The sequence below is a fragment of the Penicillium hispanicum genome (genome assembly GCF_028827665.1).
Source record: "Penicillium hispanicum strain IBT 35686 chromosome Unknown utg000008l_segment0_segment0, whole genome shotgun sequence".
NCBI classification, from domain to species: Eukaryota; Fungi; Ascomycota; class Eurotiomycetes; order Eurotiales; family Aspergillaceae; genus Penicillium; species Penicillium hispanicum.
Genome location: NW_026623200.1, coordinates 1534708 through 1548129, shown reverse-complemented (window position 1 = coordinate 1548129; position 13422 = coordinate 1534708). Strand labels below are relative to the sequence as shown.

Below are 13422 nucleotides of genomic sequence, written 5' to 3'. Positions count from 1 at the left end.
TGGGTTTCACAGAACATTGCCACAATGCCAGTATACACTATTCGTCGACAGAAAAAAAATCCCCAAATCCACCAAATCATATACAGAGACATGCTGCCATGCCTTCATGATGCGACATATAATACAGGACTATAGGCCTATCCAGGGCCTGGTTACGACTCAAACACCTGCACATTTGGCATTCGACCCAGTCCACCGCCACCGGTCTTCTTGTTCTTCGCCGACTCGAATCCAACGGCGCTCTTATCCCGCACATGTTGTCTGAGCAACTCCAACACCTCGGAACCATCCCACCGCGAGGGAACAGGCCGGTACGCCGCCTTGAAAGCGCCGACTGTCTGTGCCCACTCGCCGCTCTTGGCCCCGGTCTGCTTCCAGGTCTCCGTGATAGTGTCTTCCGGCGGAACCGAGGCATCGGTCTGGCTGGGCGGGTCCTGTGTCGCCCAGTAGTAGATATCCCAATCATTCTCGTCCAGGAAGCGGTCGTATTCTTGTAGCTGCTGAACGTTCATGTTGCCCAGATAGACATCGGCAAACGTGGAGAGGAGGAGGTCGGACTCGAGGATTCCGCGCTTGCGGCTCTGGTCTGATTGTGTCTTTCGTTAGCTCGTCGCTTGACAAAGGACCAAATCGAACTGTTGCCTATTAAACACAGGTCAACACAATTCAGGGAGACATACACAGTAGACGGGCGCGCATAGTCGCGGCATCCTCGCCAGCCCGCTTCAAGGGCTCAACCTTGAAGGTAATACCCTCCATCTCACCCACCCCGAGCTCAGGCTTCTGCGCACCAGTCTCCTGTCGACCGCCGGTGTAATGCTCAATCTTTCCGGGATAAGGGTCTGCAGGACGGTAGTTCGGGTCGACAGAGCCAAGCATCTCAGGCGGCGAAGGCCGCTCCCCGACATTCGGGAAGTCCTTGGTCATAGTAGACGTGGAGTTGGGAACGACTGGATTCGGGGTTTTTTTCTTCTGTGTCTCGCGATATTCTGGGGCATTCGGATGGCCTCGGGGGGAACTATTGGTGCCATCTTTGAACCGCAAAGCTGTCGTGCCGAACGAGCGGTTGATTGCGGAGAAGCTGTACGACGACGGCACGGGCCGCAAGGCGCGAGTGATGAGTCGTGGAGCATACATCTTTCAAGTCTGTACCTTTACCTTCGAGTTATGCTGGGACGAAGGCAAGACGAGGTTTATAGGTAGTTGGTGATGCAGTGCCGACCTTGACATCATCTGGAGTAATGAACCGAAAAAGCACCTGCAACACCCGATGTTTGCACTGTTTGCAGACCATGGCTCCACTGAGCCGCGGGCAATTACATAGCCGTGTTTGGAGTGCTGCCATCGATCTGTTGGCAACGATTCCCTCTACACGAAACGAGCTGGTTGCATGCATTATCGTGTTCGGGCGTGTCGCTCACATGTAGCTTGATTCGTTTCAACTCTAGTCCAAATGGCCCGAGTAGTTTTGAAACTCTCATCCATCAGTACCCGCAAGTACATAGAAAGATAATTAATCCCCCGCACAAGCAGAGCATGTATTTTGTATCATTGAGGTCATGACTGTAGGAACAGAATACGATGAGACATGAGAGAATTACACGAATAGCAGTGACTCCCATGCAGCGCCGCGGCGTGTCGTAATTGCAAATCCAAAACGCAAGAGCACAACCATCCAAAATGCAACCGTCCCCCGACCAGATAGCCGGCCAGGGCTTTTACAACGCCAGGCTTAGATCAGGGCCAGGCTTAGATCAGGTGCTTAGAGCGGAAGTAAGCGCGCAGGTAAACAACCTGCCACGCGCCCAGTCCAACAAGCATGCCCATCGTCCCGAACGCAAACCACTTCACACGCTCATTAGTGCTCTCGTTGGTATCGCGCAGACGCTGCTCACGGGCACGTAGGTACTCCATCTCGGTGACAATGTCAGAGACCATCTCCTCGATGCGACGAAGGTCGGCCTCAACAGGCTTGAGCTTTTCCTGGGCTTGGATGCTGGACCAATCACGGGCGTCAGCGCCAATTTCGACATCGAGTTCGATTTCGCGGTGGGGGTTTGCGACAGCGTCTATGAGGAGTCAAGTCAGAATGGATTGGTTCCGTAATGAAAGCTTCGGCATAAAGCTGCTGAATGTTACACATGTGGGGAGACTTACTGCGACCAACCAGTTGGTTGTCCAAGCACACATCAAAAGCTGTGTCCGCAGTCGAAGTGAACGCCTGACGGACCTCGCCGACAATATCCTTAGGACGACCGTGGTCATTGCCCATCGAGTCCTTGATCTGCACGAAGAGAGGATCAAAGGTTAGTTACCGAGTGTCTTAGACCAAAAGTACAACCACCCCGACGCCCATTTGTGGCGGAATTGGATCATAAAAAAGCCCAGGAATCCTTATAGAAGCGAGACACGTACGTGCATGTTAACGACCTGGCCGTCACCCTTCTGACCGCTCACGATTGCAGTCACCACGACCAGCTGGTCCTTCGCGACGAAGTTGCGGACGCATCGCTCGTTCTTGCTCGAAGAGGCGGCCAAATCGAATTTGAGGGCGGAGGCGAGTTGAATGGCGAGGAGAAAGAATGCAAGGAAAGACCTCATTGTGAATGAGGAGGAGGCCATGGGTGGCGGAATTGGACCGTTGGACGCTGTAAACAGGAGAGCTGTTGATGCCACCTGGTAAGGGGACCGTCCACCCAGATTCCTTAGTCAGCACCCCAGTGCTGCCCCGAGGTCGTTTAGATAGCCGGAAACTTGTTTCCTTCCTCTCTCCAGATTTCTCCTTTACGCTCCTTGCTTTTAGATGTTTATATATTTTCTTATTTTTGTTTTGGGTGGGCTCTTGTGCACGCGCGATTTCTGGCCTGTGTGGTCAATTTGGCAGGATCAATGAGGTTTTAGTTCAATGCATGTGGCCTCCTACCAAGTTTATTAGAGGGATTCTGTCTTCATAATGATAATACATCAAGTGGAGTCTACGACGGTTTTTGAGTCTCTAAGATAAATGATCCAAATAGGAAGAAAAATGGTTTCCGCGTGTCAAGGAGTTTAGATACTGACACAAGTACTTCAAACATGGTATCTCGCGAAATGAACCGAAGGAAACCGAGGACATGCCAGTCAAAATCCAGGCCAAAGATCAAAAAATGATGTAAATGATGGTCCGTATTAGTCGTGACAGTATTGCATCCACTGGAGAGAATCTCCAAGAGAAAGTGGAGTGTGTGAAGAAAATCCAAGAAAGCCACCAGGTCGTAGCCGTAACGAAACAGATAAAAACAGGCCAGATAGCTCTATACAACAGAAGGATAAGAAAAGTGAGTGGAAGAACGAATATGGAGGATATGACGGAGATGATGCGTGGAAATGATCAAAACGATGGACATGAGATATGTGGATCGTTAGATAGGCTTGGAGCGCTGAAAGCATGACATATGGCAAGCAAGAGTAGACAGAATTCGTCTGCCTTAGACCTCAACCTTTCTGCGGCGCACAAAGAACCGTGATAAGGTGCTGTCCCTGATTTTAGAACTCATGGGACTGGTCTGAGTCCGAGGAACTGGCGGCTCTGGCGGTCCGGTGTTCCGGAGGAAGTCCGCCAGCGCACTAGTCTCGGTTGGTCGATGGGAAGTGGAGGGAATCGTGCCAGGGTTCCGCTCCAGACCGACCTTGATAGAATAGGTGGATTGGGGTTGGGCATTGTTGAGCGTAGTCTGCGAACGCAGCGAGCTGATCGACTTCTTAGACGAAGGGCCCTTCGAAGAACCCTTGTCTGTCGAGCTGCGCATAAGACGAGCTCTCATTCCCAATGGATCAAAGCCACTGGAGCCAGATGAAGCAGGAACATTGACGTTCAGCGGTTTCGGAGTTTGCTGCTCAAAATCAGGCGGGGGAGCACTCCGCAGGAAGTCCATGAGGCTTTCTTCCTCCCGCTGAGGCTTCTCATTCATGAGCTCTTCGAGTAGCTCGTCATCGTCATCGTCAATGGAGTAGGGGTCGCGTACTCGACGCTGCTTGCGCCCAGGAAGAGCATCTTCCTGTGCCGAGGGGGCCTTTGATGCTGTAGCTCTCGCTTTAGCATTTGACCGATAGGCTGAGCCCAGAAGCCCAGCCCTCGACTCAAGAGAAGTCTGTGACTTATCGGGGGTAGAGCTGTCCTGGGTGTTGGTAAGCGAGCTGCGGGTCGTGCGATCTTTGTCATTGTGGTCCAGCCGGATGTCATCCGAGTCAATTGTGTTCCGGAAAGGCGCAACTGCCCGAGGAATCCGGTGAGCACCTGGCTGGGGCGGCCCTTCCCGGATAAAGTCAATGAGATCCGACGTTTGGGAACCACTTGTCTCGGCAGGACGAGCCTGGAGTCGAAGCTTGTTCGACGAACGGGTAGTGGTGGAGGGCCGGATAGTCCTAGGCATCTCGGGAGCAGGGCTGCTGTTTTTACGGGGTACACTAGGAGGACCGGGAGGACCAGTTGACTTGATGAACTCGGCAAATTCACGGGTGGAATCACCAGCGGCGCGGGCCTCCCGTGCCTGTCCCATTGGGAGCTTTGGCGACATGGGCATGCGCGGGGAGATGGGAATGTGTTTCGGGGACTCGGTCGACTTGGTTCGTCCAATAGAGGTAAATTCTCCAGTTGCCCTGGAAGACACAGAAGTCCGGGGTCGGGGTTCGTCGCCTGGCGGAGCTGTATTTTTCAAGAAATGGGCCAGATCGGAAGTGTCGGCGGTATCAGATCGAGGGATAGGCCGTGGAATCTCTGGGAAGGTCATTTCCCTGACGCTCCTTGGTGTCAGTGTGAAATGGATAGTCTCGTCGCTATTGATCAGCTTGTCCAAGTCGGTGGTCTCGTTTTCCATTGAGTCTCCGCTCCCAGAGGCCCGACTTGTCTCAGACGAGCTGCGCAGACGAAGCGAAGAAGACTCCGCCTGCGGGCGAACCATGAGGCCCTTCAATTTGCTGGATACTTGGGATGTAGTGGAGCCGGCAGTGACGGGGCGTTTATCACGAGCACTGCTGAAGCTCTCCGAGCGGCGGGACTTGGTTTGAATGATAGAAGAGATTGATGTCGATGGGCGAGGCATGCGCTGAACAGCAGCTCGTTCGATTCCCGGAGAGCTGCGATTACCGGATGGTACTACCAGCGGTGTTGGCCTGTGGCGGGTGCGGGACCGCTGCGAGCGCTCGCTATCGCCTGAAGTCGAATCTGGTCGTGGTGTTTCGGGAGTCAAGGCAGGCTCTCGAGGCTTTTCAGATGCAGCGCTGTCGTTCGGAGGGACGGTTACAGGCACAGCCGTGGCAGCCATGGCCGATTTATCCTGATTCCCATCGTTCACAATCTCATTATCGTTAGGATAATTGATAGCTTCGATAGTGGCGGCAGGTGGTGTGGGAGTGGGTTCTGTCCCTTGCGTCGATTGGGGGGTCTCCACGACGGGCTGCATGTCGGGTTCACTAGTGGCTGCAATGATCGACTTCACATTTGATTGCGAAACATCCCTGCTAGACTTTCGCTTCGGTCGTTGGATCGTCGACACCAACTTTGGTTTTTCACACATCCCTTGTCCCTCGATTACCTCTGCATCAGTGGTTGGCTGGTCGCTGACGGAGGAAACAGAAACCTGCGCACTGTTGGATTGATCGGTCACAAGCTCGTCATCATCGCCACCAGCGCGCAAGGAATCAATCGTCTCATCAACTGCAGGAGCTGCTGGTTCTTCTTCCTCATGCACGACAGACATCCGGACTTTTTCTGGTGTGTCCACAACAGGTTCCTCGGAATCTTCGTTTGCGGTGGTGATGGCGATTCCAGGAGCGGACTCCGCAGCATCTACATACTCCGCCGATTCGTCATCCTCGTACATGGTCTCCAGTTGCCGGTTCTTCTCAGAAGCACTGGGAGAAGGCTGCTCTGGCGTTGCATCTTCGGCCTGAACCTCGGAGGGTGGGCTGGCCGGCGCATTTGGTAATGATCGCGAACGAGCATGGCGAAGGCTCTTGGGGTTCTCGACGGCTGATGCGCTTACAGGAGACCCATCCCGCGACTTTGACACCAGTGATGGTGAGGAGAATACCATCAGACTCCGTGGTCGCACCTTGTGCGCAACCATGGCCTCCATCGTCTGGACCTCGCCCTCCATCTCCGGCGAGAACCCGGGAACCTCGATTTCTTGGACATCGTGATCGTTCATAGGAAGGGGAACAGTGGCGGGGTCGAGCGGAGCGGGAAGCTCTGCAGGGAGAGGTTCATGGGGAGTCACGGGCTCCTCAATGGTCGCAATGCTGCTCTTGCGGCTGTTGGCCAGAGTGTGCGTGGAGTGGCCGCGACGTCGGAGCGACTCCCGCGATACAGTGCGCGAGATGGTGGCTGCACGTCTGCGTTTCCGCCATGTGCGCCAGAGTCGTCCCAATGTCGCATTCAAAGCTAGCTTCTCCATGTCCAGATCCTCCACCACCAGTCGGTCGATCCGCTTCCGGTCCTCACCCTGGATGGAGTCATCATCGCCGTGATTCAGCTTCGAAGACAATCTGGAGCGGGCGGTTTCGCCAGCGATTACGAGGGCGCGCTCTCCAATGTGCTCGATAATGGAGGTCAGAAAAATAGCTGCCGCGGGGGTCACATTGTCGACATGGCTGGAGAACCGGCGGGGGGCACCATCGCACTCGCGCAGGCCCTCCTGCGTAATGTATTCGTCTTCGTCCTCCTCTTCCATATCGCCTAGGCGAGTGTACACCATGCACCGCAGGCGAGTCAGTTTCCAGGAGCGGATCAGATCAAAGTCGCCGCCCGGTTCCTGACCGCCGCGAAACTCCGTTTCCTCATCGTCGCCACCACCCATGTATTCGCTCAACTCCTCATCCGCAGTGGACACAACCTCGGATGCGAGCCGCGGCTTCAGCACGTCCGCTAGGATCGGTCGAATGCAGGTCAACTGGGTGGATTTGGAGGCTGCGAGGATATTAAAGAGGAGATTATCGAGGAAACCGTTCAGGAGGGAGAGCGCGGCCGGAGTTAGCAGGGCATTGGCTCCAGCGCCAGTCTCTTCCTCGGCGACAAAATCGGCGGCGTTGAATTCTTGGTCGGAGGTGATGATTTCCGAGGCGGCTGACGACGAGATAAAGGCAGGCTGCGGCCGGACGGAGGGGGGCGACATGAGGTTGACTCGGGGGTGTTGCGAGTCGCTGGACAGACTGGTGCTGCGAGAGCGGGACAACGCTCCTGCGTCCAGGAAATCGGATCCTCTGGAGTGTTGCATCGTGTGCAGACGGGGACCCTCGGTCCCGGAGATATAGACAAGTTGCGCAGCGGCGGTGGTTGGTGCTGGGGGAACTTTGCACTCGAGCACCGGGCCGCCCTCGATCAGTATGGACTGGGTAGGAATCAAATCTCTAAATCATCCTGTACTCCTGGTCAGTCTGACACGGAGTCCTGTTGTGGAAGCTGACATTGAAAGGAGGATATTGGGGGCCTTTTGCCTCATTGCGGGAGCTGCTCGCATTTCGCCCCGAATTGTACGACATGCACCGCAACGTCACTCGGCCCCCGACACGGAGGGAAATTTCAAACGTACCTGTATGGAGAGTGCAAGGGCTCATACCGCACCATGCGTGAGGTTGGGAGAATTCGATTGGGATTGTTGGCGGAGAAATCCAACACGGGGGGAGGTGTGGAAGTCGCCTGGAGAGGAAGAAAGCCAGATGGAAGACTCAGGAGGTACTGGATAATCCTTCCGATGGGAAGTGCGCGGTGGAACCGAGTTGAATGGGGTCAACAAGGGAGTGTGATTTTTATGGAGCCGGTTACAACAAGTAGAGTAAGTCTGGATTATTTGTATATTATCATAATCACACTAGAGTCCATTGGAGTAGTCATGGATATCAATACTGCGAGCCCCTCCACTGCAGCGGGAGGCTTGCGTTTGCACGAGTCACTCTACATTTCTTCCCCTCTTCCCCTTTCTCTCCTTTCACCATCCCAGCTGTACCTGAGCAGCCCAACCCGAACCATGGGGCAGCCTCCGGACTGGCTCCGGGTTGCCCTATCGCATTACAGAAACAGGGGAACGCAGAAACACCGAAAAAAAAAAGATCCCACGATCGACGCGAGTTGGGCGCTCCACTACCCTCCACCACGTTGCCGTGTACCGCCAATCAGCTCTCACAGCTTCACTCAATCGGGGCCCCTGGGGCACTTAGTCTTTGGCGCTTGACCCATTCGGATGACATTATTGGAATTGTTCCCGAAGCTCAGCTGCAGGACCCCTGCCTTTTCTCATCTTCGATCGTGGTTCCATGCCTTCTGCTAGCACGGGTTGGTGCCATTCACCAGACCCATGGGAGAGGGAGGAATTACAGTATACTATACCACCACTAGTTGTACTGTGTATAAGCGAATGGTGGATGATCCACCGATCGCACGCGCTCCTCAGCCCCCTCCTTGTTCCATGGATCCTGCGAGCCATTCCCACGAGGCCCCCATTGCGCATTGAAATGCCATGCTAGGTATACATCTACATATGCAAGCCCCCCAATGCAGCTAAGCCCGGCCCCCAATGGCACTGCAAGTCTCCTAACGATACTTACTCAGTAGGATTTGATCTCCTCAATCCTTTCGTTGTCTTGGCCGCCTGGAATCGCGCCCTCTCGCATCGCATGCCGTTGCCGAAACAATCCCGATTGTCAAATCACAGGTCGCATTTCCCCGTGTGACGAATCTTACCCATGGGTTCCCTATATACCTGAAGTCAAATCGTGCATAACCCAGAATTATCCGGACCCAGTGCTCTTGCTGCCCGTCGATCCAGCACACCACACTGTCACCACACCCAATCACTTGTGTCGCTGCCATGTCCACTCGAGGGGGTTGAAGGGAACCTCTTCCCACAACGAATCAGTATCGCAGAAAGTATATCAGCCCGGTTTTTGTGGCTGGGTGGTTCAGTGGGACAATGAGGTGATGTGAAAGATAAGGCACTCCGACGTGACGATGCGATGGTGATTGAATATTATGGTCTGCATGCTTGCCGATGCGTGGGGACGAGCGGCGGTCAATCAGCCCCTAGGAGACCATGGTTAGACTGGAGTCATGCACATGTGGCGATAGCCATGATGCACGGCGTAGTCCGGAGTATCTTGCCTACTGCCGGTTACAGTGGTTATCTTCAAGCCCTTTTTTCCCTCGTCTATCGCAATCACGTTGGAAGTAACACCCTCAGGTCGGCCAACCAGTTCTACCAAAGTATTTCAATTTACACATCGGAGAGAGCTCCCGGAAACAAGGTTTCATGCACGAGAAATACAAATCATCGGCCGTACTTGGTCCCAGTGCCTAGGAAACGTACTGTAGCTGGTGTGACACATTGGTCGAGATCAGATCTCATCACAATGCATTTATTGATCGCTGCGGGCCCCGGTTGGTCCAGACTGAACGTTCCCTCTGCACCCCGAAACGCGTCGTGAGCTTGTAAGCTTATAGGGCGCAGCGTGCAGAGCAGCCCGAATCTGCCTCGCTCAGTCTGGACTCACTTCCAACACTCCACTTCCAAGGGGGGAGGGGGTGCCTCACATCGACGTAGTTACCCGTGCAATTATGCCACTGGAGATTTGAGAAATCGAGTAGTCACGACTTGGATGCCCCCGAGCTGTTATCCCTCCCACTCCTCTCTTTCCCGCCCTTCTCCCTTTTCCACCGGCGGTCGCACCATTGGGCCCCCGTCCCGTCACGACTCTTCAGCAGGAATGATCGCCCGCCACAACCCGGTCTGTTGAGGTTTCCACCGACGAGACCAGGCGACACTCCACTTCGTCCCCGTCCGCTGTCAGAGTCCTCATACTAATTCCTTCCAGGCTCCACACGGGGAGAAGCCAAGCCTGTCACTTTCGGGGCCTGCGAGAGCTGGCCGCGGGTTATCCCGGTACAGACTCAGAGAAAATGCGTATGGAGTGTCCTGGGCGGCTCACGCGAGACACTGACTCCCGATTCTGCTCATGACCGGGTCAGCGCAAGTGAGATCATTTTGATTCAGACCTGCCAAGGGATCATCTTACCCAGTGCACCCGATGATATATCCGCGATCGACTTGTGTCACGCACGCTGTGCAGTACAGTACATACAACGCAATGCGCTGCGGACTCGGCGAGCCAGCGCAGCAGGTCATCCTCACCGCATCAACAACGGGTGTAAACCCATATGTACATGTCTACGTGCCGGCCTGTGCGCCTGCCGCCGTTACGGATCGACATGGCGCAACGGCTGCGGACGCCCTTCGCTGCCGTCCGACATGACCTGTCACCTCTGGGGAAGAGTCACACGACGGCCCTGCATGGCGGACGCAAGGGTTGATCTCCTTGTGCGTCGATATCTATATGTGCTTTTTTCCCGCCTTGTTATACCTCCCAATGTGCTTTTGGGCCTTGATGCGTCTGTTTGGGGGCGACGATCTGCTTCTACACCCGAGTCCACGCTACCAGGCACTGAACGGGGACGTCGCGTCGGCTCTTTCCACTTATCAATATCTACCCTGGAGTAACTCTCCGAGTGCTCATCGCCTGCCAATGAAAGAATCGCGGATTATTCGGTCATCATCATCTACGTATCTGTTGCCCCAATCCAACGACGAATATACAGTACCATCCCAACCGGGCAAGGCACTTTGGTAGCGTGTGTAGATAGGCAGACTTTGCACCACGCCACACGGAAAAGGAAGGACGGACAGGATCTGAAGCAAAATGAGCTTCATCCAGCACTGACCGCACCAACCGCCAATCCACATACCTCGCCCATCTTTCCCCAAACCGGAAGGAAACTGAAACCTCCCGACCAGCCAATATCTGCCACTGCTAGATTCAGTACTGACGGAGTCAGGACGTGCCCCCGCACGCATGTGTATGTACCGGAGACATGCTTACATCGCGTGCACTATGAGTATGTATCAGGAGCCCATGTAGACAGGGATCAAGGCTCTAAATGTTTCGATCCACGCCCGGCAGAGCAGCCTGATACGGCTGGGGTTTGAAGCAGGGAGCAAGTGCACGCCCTGCCCCCGATGGACATCGACCCTCGCTCGGACTTCGGATTTAGGGTGCTGTTGTAAGTTGGACCTGGAAAGTGGGGAAGAAGGGGGCCCTCGGATGTTCTGAAACACACGATCGAGACTGGCCGAGTTGGAGTGTGCGTCGGGCCGACGGGATATTCTAGACTGCGGCAGGAGGGCTTGGTTTTGAGTTGGTGGCTTGAGGTTTGAGGGGTTGAGGCTATGGACTTGCGAGAATTGGGTCCGTTCTTTCGTTCTATCTGGCACTGGAACCGGATGGCTGCGACAGGCGGTTGAGGTGCATAGGTCTCCACGGTGGTCCGGCACGGGTGTTTGAGCTTGTTCGAAAGATGGGAGTTGTTGGGTGGAGAGTTAGGCTGAAGGTATCTATATCTATGACTGGCTGCAAGGGACCCATATTTATATGGCATTGAGGAATGTCAAAATTTGAAGTTTTTTTTGAATATTGAGTAGCTAGCTTTGGAAGATACTTGGTCACCTCTCGATTGTGAGCGTCCTCAGAGCTGATAGAAAAAAAAAGAAAAAGAAAAAAGAAACCCGAATGCTTTTCCCGGTTGTTGAACCGTCCTTTTGTTCCCTTTCGCCTTCGAAAAACACGGCGAATCCGAAAGGAACCCTTTTTTCTTATGATCGTAACGTCATATCTTGATTTTAGTGCGTGTGGTGCAGGTGGCACGGCACCACTCACGCTGATGCAGGCAGATCCGGCGTGCCGAGAGCGTGGGCGATGCCTCCAGCGAAGAAGCATAGTTCATCCGGACAAACATCAACGCGACCGTTTGCCAGTCTGTCCAGGAGGAACCGCTCAATTTTGGCCAGCAGAGTCTGGTGCTGAGGGGGAACCAGATGGGCAGAACCAGAGAGGACATGCTCGGTGACGAGATCTTCTTTGCGAAGGGCGACCAACTCATTCAATTCCTCAGCAGCAAGAAGGTTGCGAAATATACCGACGACGTGACCGAGGACTAAGTCGAGATACATGCAAGAGGCGTCATCTGGGTGGGTGGACTCGGTGTCGTGACCAAGTCGAATGTTGTCCACCTGATTGCGAAGGTAGGTCTTATATTTGGTGTCGGCAATGGCGTGCATGCCGTTCATGTAAGCGACAAACAGACTGCGGTCTACGTCGACGGCATCGCGAGTAAACTCTTCGGGATGATTGATGGTGGTGCGAACAAATTCCTTATGGTCGGTGTCGTCTTCGTCGTCGGTGATGTCGCCTGCATCGGTCTCGTGGAAGGTGGCCTGGGAATGGCTGGACTGTTGAGCGAGGAGCATCATTTCATGGCAGGTCATCTGGCTCCCAGAACCTTCCTCGTCGTCCGAGCAGTCCACGTCCGGAGTATCGATGTACTCAACCTTGGGAGCAAAGCGAACCATGGTCTCGAATCCGATGAATGAATCATCAAAGAGCTCAGTGTGGTCCTCGCGAACCTCTGGAACGTCGCCAGAGGTCTCGTCCCAAACAGAGAAATCGGACATGTCGTCCTCGTCATCCTCGTCTTCGGACAAGGCATCGTAATCGAGTTCGATTTCATCTGAGCCATAGCCGGACTCCGACTCGGTGTCATCCTGTGCTTCAGTGATGGAGTTCTTGAGAATCGATTTTAAGAATGGGTGGAGAGATGGTTCCTCGCGTTTGGCGACGCATGGCGAGGCGCTGGACTGCAGCGGGGTGGTGGTGTTTGACGTGACTGAGATCTCATCTGAGCCATAACAGCTATCTTGCGAGATAGAGATCTCTAAATTGGCAAAGGTCGAGGAGAGAGAATCCCATGATTCTCGGTGATTGGTGGAAGTTGCCATTTTGGCGTTTTTGCGTCCGCAGCCCTGGGCAAAGCGACACTTGCAATGATGGAGCGAATATCTTGAGATACCACGAATGCCTGAGAAGCAGAAATCTAGCAGTGGACGTATCCCAGGCCAGATTCGGGACACGGAAGATGTTGAGGCAGGATTTTCAGTTAGAATTCAAGATGAGAGAGGAAAGATGGCATCGAAAGCCTCCAAGACACGGAGAGAGGTCCATGGTGAGAGGCACACAGGTATCGTGTGGTCGTTTAAGAAAACTTGACGGGGCTGACCCCAGCAAGAATGACCAGTGCATACATGATGGTGTGTAGTGTTTAAGTATCAAGGCTGAGATTGAAGCACACCCTCTGCGATCGGGTGGGAGTATCAGAAGTGATCGGGTATGTGACGAAGTCGGATCGAGGAGGCAAGTTGGAACACAAAGAAAAGCGTGATGAAAGAGCGCTTTGATGGTGACGAGTGGCAAGATGACGGCAAAGGCGAGGGAGGCGCAGTCGTGGGTTCTCACGACGGGATGAAAGCGGCGCTGGAATACCAACGACACAGGTGTTCCTTTGCG

The 13422-nt window shown here is 54.1% G+C and overlaps 4 protein-coding genes across 4 annotated transcripts; all 4 read right to left on the bottom strand.

The window, feature by feature from the left end:
• Positions 1-152: 152 nt before the first annotated feature.
• On the bottom strand, positions 153-1137 carry N7459_009417 (succinate dehydrogenase assembly factor 2; the record flags this gene model as incomplete). The annotated part of the gene is made up of 2 exons (XM_056948585.1): positions 153-586; positions 681-1137. The coding sequence occupies 2 exons, from the start codon at positions 1135-1137 to the stop codon at positions 153-155; spliced, it is 891 nt and encodes a 296-aa protein (XP_056795810.1).
• Positions 1138-1749: 612 nt separating this feature from the next.
• N7459_009416 (p24 family protein) lies at positions 1750-2622 on the bottom strand (the record flags this gene model as incomplete). The annotated part of the gene is made up of 3 exons (XM_056948584.1): positions 1750-2069; positions 2158-2284; positions 2416-2622. The coding sequence occupies 3 exons, from the start codon at positions 2620-2622 to the stop codon at positions 1750-1752; spliced, it is 654 nt and encodes a 217-aa protein (XP_056795809.1).
• An 845-nt stretch (positions 2623-3467) lies between these two features.
• Positions 3468-7603, bottom strand: N7459_009415 (uncharacterized protein; the record flags this gene model as incomplete). Its single annotated transcript, XM_056948583.1, has 2 exons — positions 3468-7386; positions 7569-7603. 2 exons carry the CDS (start codon positions 7601-7603, stop codon positions 3468-3470), a joined length of 3954 nt encoding a protein of 1317 aa, XP_056795808.1.
• Positions 7604-11735: 4132 nt separating this feature from the next.
• Positions 11736-12857, bottom strand: N7459_009414 (uncharacterized protein; the record flags this gene model as incomplete). The annotated part of the gene is made up of 1 exon (XM_056948582.1): positions 11736-12857. The coding sequence occupies one exon, from the start codon at positions 12855-12857 to the stop codon at positions 11736-11738; it is 1122 nt and encodes a 373-aa protein (XP_056795807.1).
• Between the last annotated feature and the right edge of the window lie 565 nt (positions 12858-13422).